The 17,519-nt window shown below is 46.3% G+C and overlaps 1 protein-coding gene across 1 annotated transcript; it reads right to left on the bottom strand.

The window, feature by feature from the left end:
* Positions 1-4,601: 4,601 nt before the first annotated feature.
* Positions 4,602-5,966, bottom strand: LOC125532508 (BTB/POZ and MATH domain-containing protein 3-like). Its single transcript, XM_087534085.1, has 2 exons — positions 5,658-5,966; positions 4,602-5,456 (listed from the first exon to the last, which is right to left on the bottom strand). Exons 1-2 carry the CDS (start codon positions 5,964-5,966, stop codon positions 4,602-4,604), a joined length of 1,164 nt encoding a protein of 387 aa, XP_087390211.1.
* Positions 5,967-17,519: the final 11,553 nt, after the last annotated feature.

Here is a 17,519-nt window from a genome sequence, read left to right as displayed (position 1 = left end):
CGATCCTTGATGCCCAGGGACTGTGATGTGTGGTGGCGCCGGTGGAGGGCGCAGCGGTCGATGTTGGCAAGAGAACACGGTGCGGACGGCGATGCTGGGCGTACTGTCGGAGGAGATGCTGATGCAGGGGGCGACGAAGCCCACCGCGAAGGCGGTATGGGACTCCCTCAAGGCGGGCTTCGTCGGCGCCGATCAGGTGCGGGCAGCGAGGCCCTCAACGCTGCACGGTGAGTTCGATCACCTGCGGATGGAGGACGGCGATGAGCTCGATGCGTACGCAAGCAAGGTGAACGGCATATCAGCGAGGTACACACAACTCGCTGCCATGGTGAAGAAACTGCTCGACACCGTGCCAGACCGGTTGTACGCCGTGATGGCCGGAATCGAGTAGTTTTGGGACGTTGAGGAGATGACGTTCGAGGAGGCTATCGGGCATCTGAAGGCATTCGAAGAGCGGTCGCGGCGGCGTGCCCATGCCGGCGAGCGGGCAGGCAAGCAGCTCATGTTGATAGCAGCGCAGTGGGCGGCGGCGGCAGCAGGGCGGAGGCGGCTTCAACAACCACGACAACGAAGGTGCGGCGAGCACGGCATCGGGTGGCGGAGGAAAGCGGCGCGGCCACTGCTACAACTACGGCCAACGGGGCCACTTCAAGCGGGAGTGCACTAAGCCGCGGAAGGTGCCGGCGGAGGAGCACGCGCTCGTGGCGGAGGTCGGCGATGACTACAAGCCAGCACTCCTCTGAGCCACGGCTTAGGGGGCAAGTGTTGGCCAAATAAGCCGTTCGTGCGGCAAGCGCTCGAGCACCGGAAAAGCTCTCTGTGTCTCCTTCCTTCCTCCCTTCTTCTTCCTCTTCGGTTCGAGCCAGAGTGAAGTGTGCAGAGAGAGAGAGAGAGGACTCCGACGAGCTAAGGTTTACGGTTCGGAGCCAACATCGACCCTGCACTAACTAGATTTTATATATTTGAGCCTAGCCGTCCTCAAAGAATTTGCACCTTGATTTTTTTTTATTTGTGTAGGCATCGTGAAATCTTTGCATTCCACTCAATACTGGTAGAGAAATAGCTCTCCAAGTCTTTGCTTAGCTCGTCTGAAAAAGAAGTCTTAGCTTAGCTGGTATACACTTCAAAAAGTGTGGCCAATTGCCACACACCATTACTGGCCCGACATGCATATTACTATACATAAACCATGCATGACAAAGTAATGTGCCAATATGCCATATGGCGTAGCATACATTAACCTGACCTAGCTAGATGCCAATTGTCGCAACGAGTAACCAGCTCAACTAAGGTAGGCTGATTACATAACCAGTATGACTTCTGGGTCAAAAAAATAAAAAAATAAACAATATACGATTTAGTCCCTTGTACTACTCTCCTGGACTATTAGGTTGACCTAGAAGTGAAATTTAATTGCGGTCACCCAATCTCTGGTGTGATCGAGTACGACATGCATGCCTGGTCAACACGGTTGCGTCTCGAGAACCAACATATGGTTGGAACATCAGTGGTGAGACTAGAATTGAATCTGCCCTTTAGGTGAGATCCTGGGATCAACCCAAAATAATCATACTTAGACAATTCAAAAAATTCTGAAATTATTTGACAACATACCTATGATGTGTATCCACAAATAAAAAAAAACTAGCTCAAAACTAGATCTACAATTGGAGATACAAAAATGACAAAATAGTGTCAGTTATGGGTGATAGTGTTTGACACTATTCACATCCGATTTTGTCTTTTTTATTTCTCTAAGTGTAGTTTGAATTAGGAGCTAAAACTTTTTGAGATTGTGCATCAAACATAAAGATGGAATATTTTTTCCTACCATGTTGTGATGGATGACGCCTTGGTTTACCAAGTAAATGATGTCTACTGAATGATTGTTTGACTAGGCACGTCTCCTCAAAATGAAGAACCCACGTACACACACATGGGAGTTTAGGAATACAGTGTCATATAAATATATGAGTACACAGTGCCTAACTGCCTATCCAAAACAATAATCCTAGATTCTCGCCCACTTCTTCAGCATGATGGCCACACTTGTTGGTCCATGGTGGTGTTGTGCGGTCTGGTGCACGCAGCTGCCATATCCGGCTTTCCCAAAGTCATGGCGAAGTACGGCTCTTTGGTGGGCTCCGTCACCATTGTCCTCCCCTTCGTGCTGAAGGATATGCCCTGTCTTGCTCTGATCTCTGGGTTCCCCTCCATCTTGTCTTCATGTCCTTACGACGTGATGGCCACACTTCTTGGCCACCTCGTCTATATGGCGTGCATGACGGGTGTCGGGTACGTCGCATCTGGTTCTTATTATAGGACGCCATGGTGCATCACTGGTGTCTCACTCTGAGAACAAATGTCCCAATTGGTTATTCTTCATCACCATCGGCGTCCACTTCATGGTGATGGATCTGTTTATGAAACAATCTAGTGTCTCCGACATGACACCGCACTTTTTGGCCTCACAAGCAACCTTGTCGGTATGATCACCGTTCTAGCCCTCGTCTTGATAACTCTGAAGTCCAAGTCCATGACAAAGTGCTCCAAGTATACCTTGGCGGCCGTCATCGTCGCCCTAGGCATTGTGCTAACAATGCACCCCCCCGCCAAACCCGTTGAGAAGCCTGCCCTGACCTAATAAGCCGTCTGGCATAGCTTCCTCCACCTTGGTTTTGGGTGATTTTATCTGATTCCCAGAGGCAATGAGGGCGGAACACGGGATGGCTATGGAGAAGCTCACCGAGGACTCTAAGGCAACAATTCAGAGCCTCGTCATCCACATGGTTCTGATCCTCGTGACTCTCATAGGTGGCATGGTGTTGTATGCACGGGACGAGTACCCTGTTGGAAACAACGACGACATCTAAGTCCGGGTCGGACTAGAGTAAATCACTTGTAGGAGTCCTAATCTTAGTTAGTTATGGAATGTTTGGTTTCGCTCCTATATATACTGTTGTATCTCCTTGAATCTTTGTAACCAAGATCAATAGAAGAAACAAAGGCTCAACACGAGCCTTTAGCCATAAATTCTCATGGCCTTGTGTTCTCCTGTGCGTGCGTCTTCTAGCGTATCGAGTTGTTTCGCAGATAGATTGATCAATCAACCCGGCGACCCCAACGATTCGCGTTCTATACGTACACTGAAAAGTACTGGGTGTAGAGTGTCTGTCCTAACAATTTGTATGAGAGCAATACAAAGAAAGCAATCAGGAGGGACACACATCTGTGGCCATAACTCCGTAATGGTTGTGTGCATCTCAGTTACGCAGGGGCCGGGTGTGATGCTTAAATCTTTTAAGTAAAGAAATGCGGGCTATGAGTTCAGATCTCAAAGTAGTAAAGGAAGTACAGGTAAACTTTGCTGGCTAATGGCTGACACCCCTCGTCCACCGCAACATCACCATAGACAGCGGCACCATGATGACCGGTATTAAGAAAGTCTCGACCTGCCTTTCGGACCTGCCGGCAGTACTGCTCAAGGCATCGGTGAGCTTCAGGACTTGCGGGACTGGGATAGCCCTTAAAAGAGAGTTATCCGGATAGGAAGTGAATGCTGGAGTTGCCTCCAAGTTGGGGACAGGAGGATGGCTTGTCACAGATGTGGATACCCCTAACCCTTTGAATCTTTTGTATGATATCTGAGTAGTACTCCCTCCGTTGAGCTGCAAAGACGTTTTATATTTTGATTCAGAGGTAGTATTAGTTAATGCATCATCTGTTTCTTATGCATGATACGTGTTAATATATACACCCAACTAAATTTTATATACACATAACAAAGTTGAGTGGTATCGAACAAAGTTGTTATACACCCATCTGAATCGTGAAAAAATTTAGTATCCCACCGATATTATACTATAGTACATTCATCGCAGTGTCTACTACTCCCTTTGTTCCAACATAAGTGTCGTGGTTTTGAAACGGAGACACTTATTCAGTTCATAGTTTGAATTAGAACTAAAACCAAGACACTTATTTTGAAACGAAGAAAGTACATGCTATCAAAAACACACTATGCGGGTCTGTTTTGACGATTGCAGGTGTTGGAGTCAGCAGGCCATGCATATGCTGATGCAGAACAGTAACGCACATCCAGGAACAGAAAGGAAAACAAGGCACACACACTCAAATGTTACTACTCTCTCCGTCTAGGTGTGTAAGTCATCTTAGGTTGTGCACCGCGACCAAGGCGGAGTGGAAAACGAGAGAACTTAATGTCTTTTTGCTAATTAATAGCATTGCATGCAATGAACTAACCATTGCATGTCATTTTGTTAGTCTCAAGTCATTAAAAGCATGCACAGTCCACATCTCTTATTGGTTGATATGTCACGAAACAAGAAACGACAAGGGAGTTAATGTATCGTGCCTAAGTGTTTTGGGATTATTTAGTTTTCGTAAGGTGACTTGCACACCTAGACGGAGGGAGTAATAGATTAATGCATCTAATCAATACCGACTTACCGAGTAGCTACTGGACTACCACCCACAGAAATGCTACAGTTAAATCTGGGGTAAGGTAATACCAACCGGTGATACACATAGTTGTTCGAAAGGAAACGAAGAGCCCATATATATAGATTTTCTTGAGAAATCTAGGAAGCAAACTTGGAGAGGAGCTCCTTGAGGCCGGAGGGGCTGCAGGTTCGGGTCATCATCTCAAAGCCCTCAGCCGTGAAAACTTGATGCAGACTTGTGTGAGACTTGATGAACTCCAAGCACTTCTCCTTCAACCAGGGGCAACATCCCCGCTCAGCTCCAACAATGATGTCCACTACTGTGTTCAGGCGTATGCAGGTGACCAACTCCTCTTGGCAAATCAACTTCAGCCTATGGAGATCATACCTCTCGGCAGCTTCAAGCAACTGCAGCAGCAACGTTACATAGTGCACTGATACGCAGTCGACTTGTGGTTGTGGGCCTTCATCTGGTACAACTATGCGACCTTTATTCCAGTCGGGTAATGTGTCTGTGTAGATGAAAGTAAGCATGCCCTCAAACACTTCTGCTTCAATAACATCGATCTTCACGGTAGCAGCGCCAAGGTTGTCACCGAACAGCTGTGACTTGAAGGCCTTAGATCGCGCTGCAAGTACATACCGGTGTGCAGCAAACGTTTCACCGCCAACCACAAACGTCACGTCAGCACCCTCCTCGGACAGGAGGAGATTTTTGAAATGGATTGGCATGTCAGAAGGAGAGACTTGGATGAACGGAGGAGCCATGGTGCTAGCGCCCTGCTTGGATTTGATATCCGCCGTGGCGTCAAGAACAACGACGTCGCAACGGATGGTGAAGCTGTCGTCCTTGAGATGCGCCGAACTTTCCAAGATCTCCCTTTTTCTGAACCCTTTACAAGTCAGCTCAGTTATGAGACCGAATTTGGTTTCACGCATGCGACCTGAGTGGAGCCACTGAAACTGGTCGATGAAATAGAAGAAAACCTGAGCCTTCACGGACGAAAATAGCTCATGATAGTCGTGGTAATCGTCCTTAGCCATAGCATCATGGTGAGCCTCATCATTATTGTTGTGCTCATCCTCATGGTCTTCATCCTCATCATCGTCCTCAGCCATATCATCATCGTGAGCATCATCATTATCTGTGTCTTCATCCTCGTCATCGTTGTCAGTCTGATCATCCTCGTTTGCCTCCCAATCATCATCGTTTTCATCCTCATGATCATCGTCGTCCTCCTCAAGGACAAGACCAACCGATACAAACCCAGCGTACTCGGAGTCATAGCCATTAGGGTAGTACCTGAGATGCCAGCGGTGGCCTCCGACCAAGAAAGTGCGGCATCTGATGTACTCGCCGGCCGGCAAGATGTCTCTGGTCCGCGAGAAGCCTTCGACCACGAGCAAGTGGTACCCGCTGGCTGCGCCGGAGTCGATGGGCGAGACGGTGGAGGCGCACAGCTTGCCGTCACCGCCGACGAGAGATACGCCAGCGAAAGCCATGTTTGGATCAACAAGTCAGGCTGGATCAGTAGATTGATCGGCGGTCAGAAACATAGATATACGACGTGAGAATCAAGAGGCGATGGAAACAATGGGAAGAGAAATATAAACACTCACCGAGCGATGGAATTACGGAGTCCCTAACATGGACCGGCCGGCAGCAGCGCCGGCGAGGGTGGGCGTGGAGGACGAGCTAGAGGAGATGGATGTGGTGCGTTGAGGCAGGGAGGGATACGTCAGAATTTATATGCCTCGTCGTCCTCTCCGGTGGGAAACCTCGTCTCCTCGGGAACCCAAACGAACACGCAATTAACTCTAGCCGTCACTGCGATCGAGTGCCGCGCGATATGAGATTGATTTCATATCAGTGTACTATCTTCGTTTCTTCACACTGCAGTACTAAAACTGAGCGCGTTCCGTCTCCTCGGGTGTACATATGTGAGCGCGGACGACTGCATGGCTTCTACATGCAATAGTATTCATAATTACCATGCAACAAAAAAAAACGTAATAGTACTATTCATTTTCATTTTCCCTTCTGCATGGTTTCAAGAAGAGCGTCTGAAATGGCTCACGGTTTTCATTTTACCAAGAAAGAAAAGAAGATGAAATTTATCAAATGTATAATAGCTTGATTTTCATCATTTATCAAATGTAAAAGTTTTGCGTGGACATTTGACTTTCATAACCGACTTCTCGACATAATATTTATACTCACTACTGAAAAAAGTTCCATTTCACGGGCTCACGGGAAAGGCATCGTTCACCGAGATCTGAGCACGGCAAAATGGGGAACTCGGTAGATAGTTCAGCTAGCTTGCCCAGAGCCGACCAAAATCAACTCGACACAATAGAAGGACTGGTCCAGTACATGATTTGCCGAGATCTAGAGGAAGGGAACTCTGACAACAACTGGCCACGTAGAACGGCCGTTTGTAGTTGACGGCTAGCTCACTATCTGTGGCTCTTGGCAACCATTTATCACTGGTAGAAAAAGGGGCTTTCTTTCGGGCCTGGCCCGCCCATTAGTCCCGGATCTGCCATGAACCGGAACCAATGAAGGCATTTGTCCCGGTTCATGAGCCCAGAGGGCCGGCCGGGGCCTCGTGGGCATTGGTCCCGGTTCGTCTGGGCCCATTTGTCCCGGTTCTTGGCACGAACCGTGATCAATGGGCCTCGCTCCTGGCCCACAACCATTGGTCCCGGTTCGTAGCAGGAACCGGGACAGAAGGATGGCCTTTAGTCCCGGTTCCAGCCACGAACCGAGACAAATGAGTTGGCTATATATACCCCATCGCCGGCGAGCAGAGCACTCCACAGTGCTCTGTTTTTTGCTGGCCGGCGAGGGGAGGGCATTGGGTGCTCTAGCTCACCTCCTATGCACATGAGGTGTTCGATGAAATGCCCGAGCCACACTAGTTAAACTTTCTCCTCTCGAAGCTCGACCTCTGAACTCCATTTTTTCCGAGATTTGTCTAGGTTTAGCGATCCGTCACGCCCCGTCCTCGTCTTCACCGCCGTCGATCGCCCGCGCCGATCTCGTCGCCGGCACCACCGTGGTGAGCCTCTTTTTCTTATCTTCTTTCTGGAAAAAAAAATCTTACTTTAGATAGATACTTGTCTAATTTTCTTACTTTTGACACACATAATTATATATAATGCACGCAGATGAATCGGCAATGGATGTACGGTGACAGACACACCTCTGAGTACATTAAGAGCGTGCATAATTTTCTCAAAGTGGCTAAGGCAAACAAGTAGAATAGTTTTATGTGTTGTCCATACCCTAATTGTGGGAATATGAGGTCTTACTCTGACAAAAAAATCTTTCACACCCACCTTCTTTATAAGGGTTTCATGCCACACTATAATGTTTGGACAAAGCACGGAGAAATAGGGGTTATGATCGAAGACACCAAAGAAGAGGAGGACGATGACAACTATGTGCCCCCTGAATACGGTGATGCTGCAACGGGGGAAGCTGAAGATCAAGAGGAAGCTAAAGATCCAAAGGAACCAGACGATGTGCCTGATGATGATCTCCGCCGTGTCGTTGTTGATGCAAGGGAAAAGTGCGAAAGTGAAAAGGAGAAGCTGCAGTTCGATCGCATGTTAGAGGATCACAAAAAACGGTTGTACCCCAATTGCGAAGATGGCAACACAAAGCTCGGTACTGTACTGGAATTGCTGCAGTGGAAGGCAGAAAATGCTGTGCCTGACAAAGGATTTGAGAAGCTACTGAAAATATTGAAGAAGAAGCTTCCAAAGGATAACGAATTGCCCGACAGTACGTACGCAGCAAAGAAGGTTGTATGCCCTCTAGGATTGGAGGCGGAGAAGATACATGCATGCCCTAATGACTGCATCCTCTACCGCGGTGCGTACAAGGATTTGAACGCATGCCCGGTATGCGATGCATTGCCGTATAAGATCAGACGAGATGACCCTGGTGATGTTGAGGGCGAGCCCCGCAGGAAGAGGGTTCCTACGAAGGTGATGTGGTATGCTCCTATAATATCATGGTTGAAACGACTGTTCAGAAACAAAGAGCATGCCAAGTTGATGCGATGGCACAGTGAGGACCGTAAGAAATACGGGAAGTTGAGAGCACCCGCTGACAGGTCGCAGTGGAGAAAAATCGAGAGAAAGTTCTAGGCTGAGTTTGCAAGTGACCCAAGAAACGTATGGTTTGCTTTAAGCGCGGATGGCATTAATCCTTTCGAGGAGCAGAGCAGTAATCACAGCACCTGGCCCGTGACTCTATGTATGTATAACCTTCCTCCTTGGATGTGCATGAAGTGAAAATTCATTATGATGCCAATTCTCATCCAAGGCCCTAAGCAACCCGGCAACGACATTGATGTGTACCTAAAGCCATTAGTTGAAGAACTTTTACAGCTGTGGAATGGAACAGGTGTACGTGCGTGGGATGAGCACATGGGGGAAGAATTTGATATAAAGGCGTTGCTGTTCGTGACCATCAATGATTGGTCCGCTCTCAGTAACCTTTCAGGACAGACAAACAAGGGATACCACGCATGCATGTACTGTTTAGCTGACACCGAAAGTATATACCTGGACAAATGCAGGAAGAATGTGTACCTGGGCCATCGTCGAGTTCTCCCGACCAACCATCAATGTCGAAAGAAAGGCAAGCATTTCAAAGGCGAGGCAGATCACCGGAAGAAGCCCGCCAAGCGTACCGGTGATCACGTACTTGCTATGGTCTCTCATTTACACGTAATATTTGAAAAGGGTCCCGGCGGACTAGCTGTTCCGAATGACGCTGAGGGACGCGCACCCATGTGGAAGAAGAAATCTATATTTTGGGACCTACCCTACTGGAAAGAGTTAGAGGTATGCTCTTCAATCGACGTGGTGCACGTGATGAAGAATCTTTGCGTGAACCTGTTAGGCTTCTTGGGCGTGTATGGAAAGACAAAAGATACACCTGAGTCCCGGGAGGACCTGCAACGTTTGCACGAAAAAGACGGCATGCCTCCAAAGCAGTATGAAGGTCCTGCCAGCTATGCTCTTACCAAAGTAGAGAAGGAAATCTTTTTTGAATGTCTGCTCAGTATGAAGGTCCTGACTGGCTTCTCGTCGAATATAAAGGGAATAGTAAATATTCCAGAGAAAAAGTTACAAAACCTAAAGTCTCATGAGTGCCACGTGATTATGACGCAACTGCTTTCGGTTGCATTGATGGGGGTTCTACCGGAAAATGTCCGATTAGCCATTGTGAAGCTATGTGCATTCCTCAATGCAATCTCTCAGAAGGTGATCGATCCAAAAATCATACCAATGCTAAGGAGTGATGTGGCGCAATGTGTTGTCAGTTTCGAGCTGGTGTTCCCACCATCCTTCTTCAATATCATGACGCACGTCCTAGTTCATCTAGTCGACGAGATTGTCATTCTGGGCCCCGTATTTCTACACAATATGTTCCCCTTTGAGAGGTTCATGGGAGTCCTAAAGAAATATGTCTGTAACCGTGCTAGGCCAGAAGGAAGCATTTCCATGGGCCATCAATACGTTCCCCTTTGTGTTGACTTCATTCCTGACCTTAAGAAGATAGGTCTCCCTAAATCGTAGTATGATGGGAGACTGACTGGAAAAGGCACACTAGGAGCAGACTCAATAATATGCAGGGACGGGCATTCTTGGTCTCAAGCACACTACACAGTTCTACAGAACTCTACCTTGGTGACCCCGTATGTCGATGAACACAAGAACAGTCTGCGCTCCAAACACCCGGAGCAGTGTGACGACAAGATTACATGTGAACACATTAGAACTTTCAGCAGTTGGTTGGAAACACGTCTCAGAGGTGACACCACTGTTTGTGATGAGTTGTACTTGTTGTCCAGGGGACCATCTTCGACTGTATTGACTTACAAAGGATACATGGGAATACATTTTACATGATCGCCCAAAATCAAAAGAGCACCAACCAAAACAGTGGTGTCCGCTTTGATGCAGCAACCGAGAGGGAAAAGGACACATATTATGATTACATAATGGACATACGGGAACTTGACTACGGACATGATTTTAAGGTCCCTTTATTTAAGTGCAAATGGGTCAATCTGTCAGGAGGCGGGGTACAGGTAGACCCACAGTACGGAATGACAACAGTGGATCTGGACAATCTTGGGTACACCGACGAACCGTTCGTCCTGGCCAATGATGTGGCACGGGTTATCTATGTGAAGGACATGTCTACCAGACCGAGAAAAAGAAATGATAAGGAAGCGAATACATCATACGATGAGTCAAAACGCCACATAGTTCTTTCAGGAAAAAGGGACATTGTGGGAGTGGAGGGCAAGACAGACATGTCTGAAGATTATGAAAAGTTCCATGAAATTCCTCCCTTTAAAGTCAAGGTTGACCCAAGCATCCTGATAAACGATGAAGATTATCCATGGTTACGGCGCAATAAGCAAAGCACACAAGCGAAAAAAGTGAAGACTTTCTCTCCACAACTATTATGATGATACCATGCCAACTTTCAACCTTTTGGTAGTTCATTTGAAATGCCTGTTGTAACAGACGAGTTTCCGTATGAAATCCTGATACTTCGAAACAGATTGTCCATTTTATACACGAAATGCATCCAGTTTTTGTCGTAACCCTCTCTACTTTCTTGCATATGCTACTGGGCCACCACGGCCTGAATAAGACTAGAAACCCACCCATGGGCCAGGATTCAGACCCGTAGAAGGCCCAATAGGCCCACAGGCAGATAAAGTGTGTTTAGACCCGAAAGCCTGCATTTGAGAGGAGCTCGAGAGGGCAGCGGGAGTGGGGCTTATAAACCACTCTCGAGCTCCCTCAGCTAGCGAGGTGGGACTAAACTTTCGTGCCGCGATGCGGGCAGCACAAGGCCTTTAGTCCCAGTTGGTGCCACCAACCGATACTAAAGACATACATTGGTACCGGTTCATGCCAACAACCGGTACCAATGCGCACCCTCTAGTCCCGGTTTGTGCCACCAACCGGGACCAAAGGCCTCTGCTTCCCACCCTTTGGGCGGCTGAAAAGCGACCTTTGCTCCCGGTTGGTGGCAACAACCGGGACTAAAGGTGTGCTTTGGTCCCGGTTGGTGCCACGAACCGGGACCAAAGGTCTGTCTATATAAGCCACACTTGTGAAACTTTTGGTTCAGTTCTTCTTCCCACTGCCTCGACGTCGTCGCCGCATGCTCCCCTGCACCGACGCCGTCGCCGCGCGCCGCCCTGCCCCGACGCCGTCGCCGCGCCGCCCGGCGTCGTCACCGCCCCGGTCCGCGCCGCCCCGCGTCGTCACCGCCCCGGTCCGCGTCGCCCTGCCCCGACGTCGTCGCCCCCTGCCCCAACGCCGTCGCCGCGCCGCCCCGTGTCGTCACCGCCCCGGTCCGCGCCGCCCCTGCCCCGACACCGTCGCCGACGCCGCCCCCAGTGAGCCTCGTCCCCCGCACCCTTGCCCTGCCCCCCCCCCCCCCGCGCCGCCACCGCCGCCGTGGCTCCCGTAAAAAATATATGATTAGATGATTTTTTTTGTTCATAGATGTGATTTTTTTGTTCATATATCATATGATGTTTTCATATTGTTCATAGATGATCGATCATATTTGTTCATATGTATGCAAGCCAAGTCGTTGTAGTTAGTTGTACTGTTTAGGGTTAGGGTCGTCGAGGAAAGAAATTAAGGAAAGAAGAAAAGGGGAAGAAAAGAGGAAGAAGGAAGAAAAAGAAAAATAAGAAGAGGACGAAGAAGAAGAAAAAAAAGAGGAGAAGGAGAAGGAATAGAGGAGAAGAAAAATCTTCTTCTCCTCTATTCCTTCTTCTTCTCCTTTTTTTTCTTCTTCTCCTCTTTTTTTTCTTTTTCTTATTTTTTATCGGGTATGTCATTATCGATATACCCCCTCCCCGATAACTTTGATATGAGGGGGGGGGGGTGGGGGTCGATAAATAATAGAACTAGTTAAACAAGTTTATTTTTAGTAAGTACTACCTTTTTTTGCGCTTTTTCGCTCGTTCAGGTTGTGGCAACCGGGCACATCGACTTTGTTGGGCCAGGCCCAGGTGGGCAGCGCACGGGCGCCAATACCTGTTAGCGGCGCCAAAAGTGCTGCTTAGGAGCTCCCAACGCCAGGGGCCAAGTACTAGAGTCTATAGATATGGCCACCAGTGGGCTTTTTTATGGGCCTTTCCGCCAGATTTCTTCTTTGGGTTGAGGGGTGCCATAGTACATATATATTGCGGCCGATAGGTCGCGCGACGCACAGGGTCGTGCAACTGGGCCGGCCCATTCACTGTCCGTCAAGGAATGAAAAATTCGCCAAAACAGAAGATGCAGTAGTGATTTCGAACCCACGACCTTACATAGTTCCACGTGCTGCTCTAGCCACTGCGCCAGGCTTGTTATTTTGGTAGAATAGCAGCGGGAGTTTAAATAAACTGCCACAGCCGCGAAAAGTAAAAACCAATTCAGCCAATTCCATAAATTAAAACCAGCTCAGCCAATAACAAATTTTCAAAACTGCAATTTTTTTTTGGAATATGTGAACAACTTTCGGAAACAGGAACATTTTTGAATTAGGGAAAAATTTAAACATGAGGACATTTTTTTGAATTTGTCAACACATTTTGAAACATGAACTTTTTTTGAATATGTGAACAAATTTTATGAAAACGAACAAATTTTGAATTTCCCAAAGATTTTTCGAAAACATGAACATTTTTGGAATTTCTGAACAATTTTTTAAAGCACAAATGATTTTTGAATCTTGAGAACAAATTTGGAAGCGCGAACTTTTTTTGAAGCATGAACATTTTTTGAATCTTGAGAAAAAATTTTGAATTGGAGAACAATTTTGAAAAATCCTGAACAAATTTGAAAGCACGAACATTTTTTGAATCTAGGGAACAAATTTTGAAACGGAGAACAATTTTGAAAAAGCCCGAACAAATTTCGAAGCGCCCGCATTTTTTGAATATGTGAATAAAAAACTAAAATCTGTACATTTTCTGAATTTCAAAAGTTCTGATCTTTTTTGTGTAACGAGAACTATTTTTGAATTTTGAGGACATTTTTTGGACACACGAACAAAATTTATTTTTTTATTTTTTTAAAACGAAATATAAAAATAAAAAAGAAAATCCTAAACATTTTGTAAAACTGCGAACATGTTCTGAAAAAGAAAAATAAACTTGAAAGATAAAAGGAAACAAAATACGAAAAAGTGAAAAAGATACAGAAAAAAAAGAAACAAAAAAGTGAAAAAAAAGGTGGAAAACCAATAAAAGGAGAAAACCCGGTTCATGGAACTTTCTAGAAGGTTCACAAAACCGGAGTGAGGCAGTTCGTTAGTTATGTACGTAAGTGGGCCGGCCCAAAGCATCGCTCGGTCGCTCGCCCCTGTGCGAAGCGCCGGCAGTTTGCCGCAGCGAGCGGCAAATAGGATTTTCCCCTGCTCGCCCGCCCTTGGCTCTGCCACTGCGAGTGCAAAAGCATTAACTGAAGACTTTTTTTTTCAAGGTTTTTTTTAACTGAAGAGATTTGCAGAATGCCTTACTCGAAAACAAAAGAGAGAAGATTGCATGATACTCCCTCCATCCGATAAAAGTTGTCCGCGATGACAATTTGTGAAACCCCCCCTCACATTAATCCGACAAACGACACAGCCCGCACCGCGTCCCCCCATCCTCCCCTCCTCAATCTTGCGACAGCGACGGCGACATCCTCACCCCCGGCCGCCTGCTCCGTCGCCTCGCCACGCGCCGGCCGCCTTCTCCCCTTCATATCGCCGCCTTTCTTCGTCCGCGTTGCCTGATCCCGACGAGTGGGGAGAGGAGGGGAGATCAAGAGGAAATGGATCCCCTTCTCTGCAAAGCTCTCGATTGGCCGGCTCCGACATGTTGTGCGCCGAGGCCGGGCGGACCTGAGCGCGCTGCTGCTAGCGGCCGCCGTCAGATCGCTGGCCTCCGATGCCCCCCTCCGTTCCTCCGGATACACGGCGGTGTCGCTGGCCTCTGGCGTGCTCCTCCTCCTACTGGCGGTGCTCCTCCGACGAGGCAAGACGCCAGCGTCGCTGCAGAGCCAGGAGACGCAGGAGGATCCCTACGCGTACAAGGACGAGGCCACAGACGGGACCAAGAAGAGGCTGACCTCGGAGGCGTCCTGGCTGGCGCAGTACGCCTCACCTCCCCTGCAAGCTCCCCTGCATGCTCGCCAAGCATGTCAAGATCCATCAGAAGAAGGGCAGCAGGGTGGCATGCTCTGGAAGGTTGTACTGCATGCTCGCCAAACACATGATGCAGAAGGTTCAGTCTAGATAGACTGAATATGTTGTTGTTGTGGTCACAGAGGTCAAATTTGTGCATGTATATAGAGTATGATAATTTTAACTCTGCTGTCAAAAGTTAGTGCAAGTTCAGTATGTTCAGTTCAGTTCTTTTTGCTGCAGGATCAAATTTGTTTCTCCCATTTTACAAAAACAAAATGTGTCCAAAACTGAATATTGCTGTCATTTTAACTGAATTTGGTAAACTAAAAACTGAAAAGTGATGTTATTTTAATTGAAGATATAATTGCAGTGGCTAGTCCTCGATATTGGTGAGAATCACAGTTTTGTGTGGCTGAAATTCTTCCACAAGTTCAATCATTGGCTTTATAACATTTTAGTTGTTACAGTACAGTCTCTTGGTTCATGACAACTAAAAAGGACAGACCCAGTGCATAGAAGCTCCCACACAAGATGGGGTCTGGGAAGGGATTATAGGAACCTAGTCTTGGTTCATGACAACTAAAAGATCAGAATTTAGTAAATTCAGTTTAACTCTGAATATGTACTTTGATGTAAATTTGGACATGACTAGAGCCCGTCTAAGTTAGACAATGTTCTGAAGAAGAGAAACTTAAAATTGTAAGTTGTTGTGTCCAAATACTCCTGAAGCAAATTTGATGGAAATTACTCCTTTTGTGATAATAAAGACTCACGTCCATGGGGATTTGCTTTTGTAATTAACTACTCAAGCTCAATTTGTAAAGTGGAGTACTGCATCAGATTGAATTCTCTCACTGACTTTTCCAATGATCATCATCATTCTTAGTTTCAATGATCATCTAACTGAATTTGATTTATTAATTTTGGTACAATCATCATTCTAAGAAGAAGAAGAAGAAGAAGAAGAAGAATCTAATCAAGACAGTACTCCAAATTAGTTAGCCATTAATGCTTTAGATTATTCTTCTTCTCCATCCTTGTAATGACCATGTACATGTGAACTTCACAGAGAGGGAGTATTTATTGAAGATATTATTTCTCTCAACTGGAGTTTTGTCTTTACATCTTGTCATAATATTCAAATAAATCCAGATAATCCAAATAATTTGAAATAATTCTACTATATTCAAATAATTCAAATAATCTAGCTAATTCTGAAAGAAGAAGAAGAAGAAGAAGAAGAAGAAGAAGAAGAAGAAGAAGAAGAAGAATCTAGCTAATTCAAATAATTCCAACTTAATTCAAATAATTCCAACTTTTCCTTTTCCTTTTCCTCTAACTCTGTTGTGGCTGGTTCTTTGTGCCTCGGTCTGTACCATGAACAGCCAAATGCCAAGCTTTCCATCAAATGTCATCTCCCCATCTTTTTTTTTCAAAACGGAGGCAAAAGCTTTGCCTCATCTATTAATTAAGCAGAAGAGAATGGCCCAGTTAATTAGTAGAAAACCGGGCGAAAACCGATACAACAAGGGCCAAGTCCACTCCCACACAATCAAGCACACATGACTAAGCCCACTCTTGCCGACAACATGTCGAACACACAACTTCCACCAGTGCCGGAAAGAAGAATCCATGACTACTAGAGATTGCTAGGAACATTTTTTTTCAGATGATACAGTACAATGGATCAACTTAATTAAGCAGAAGAATCCACTCTCCGTCAGTTTTGGGATGGTACAGTACAATGGTTTCAGATGATAGAGATTGCTTGGAACATTTTTTCTCTTGGGAAATTGATCCATTGTACTCTACTGTATCTGATGATATTTGAATTAAATGGATCGACATGTTTGTTAACTGAAACTGTTCCTAAATCTGACCAAGAGTACAAAAGATGAAAGGAGATCTTGTTGTGGCCAAATTGCTCTTTTATTTGAATTTTTTTGTTGCGGCCAAGAGAAAATGGATGGATCTACGTAATGTTCAGTAAAGGGGTATAGCAACTTTTCTTCTTCTTTTTCCTCTAGTGTGCCATGTCTTTTCTTCTCCTGTGTAGAATTAATAAATGTTCAGAATTATGTTGTGTATGCCAGTGTTGTATTAACACTTAAACTACATCAGTTTTGAGATATCTATAATTATGCAAGCATGGAATTCAGGTAGCAACAGTAACAGCAACATGGTTATTTGTTATGTTCTCACTGCTCACAAGCTAACAGTAACATCAACATGATTTAGTTTCTGAAGCTAACTGAACTTTCTCAAGCTAGCAACAACAAGTCGTCACACACATAGCTAACTGAATCTTGTCCATGATTTGGCAAAGCAGAATAGAGGTTTCCATGATTATGGACATGAATATTGTCTAGGTTTCTTGAAGTTTGATAGTGTTTGTTTGAAATCTGTAAATTTCAGACACAAGACACTGAATGGAGTATGATTGACAGACACAGAACACTGTAAATTTCAGATAACATCAGCAGTAGATCAGCACTGCAATTGACAATTTTAATACTCCAATTAACACTTGAATTGACGCTGGTGGAGTACTTCATTGACAAACTGAAATTGATACTGCAATTGGCACTGTACCTGCAGCCAAAGCAGCAGCAGAGGCAATCAACAGTCGAGGTGGTTGAGGGCAAAGGCAATCAGCAGTGGAGGGCAGGCCGTAGTGGCATCAGCATGTCTGCGTGGTCGTCTGGCCGCCGGAGAAGATCCGCCTTGCCCTGCATGGCTGCCTGATGAATTATTCAAGAGGGGAGCGGCGACCGGGTCGGACGCGAGCAGGGCCACGAGGAGGAGGCGCCCGTCGAGATGGTCGCCTTGGAGGAGCAGCC

This window comes from Triticum urartu, chromosome 1A (genome assembly GCF_056163025.1).
Source record: "Triticum urartu cultivar PI428250 chromosome 1A, HENAU_Tu73, whole genome shotgun sequence".
Taxonomy (NCBI): Eukaryota; Viridiplantae; Streptophyta; class Magnoliopsida; order Poales; family Poaceae; genus Triticum; species Triticum urartu.
Note: the sequence above shows the minus strand (reverse complement) of the source record. Positions and strands in the feature narration are given on the sequence as shown.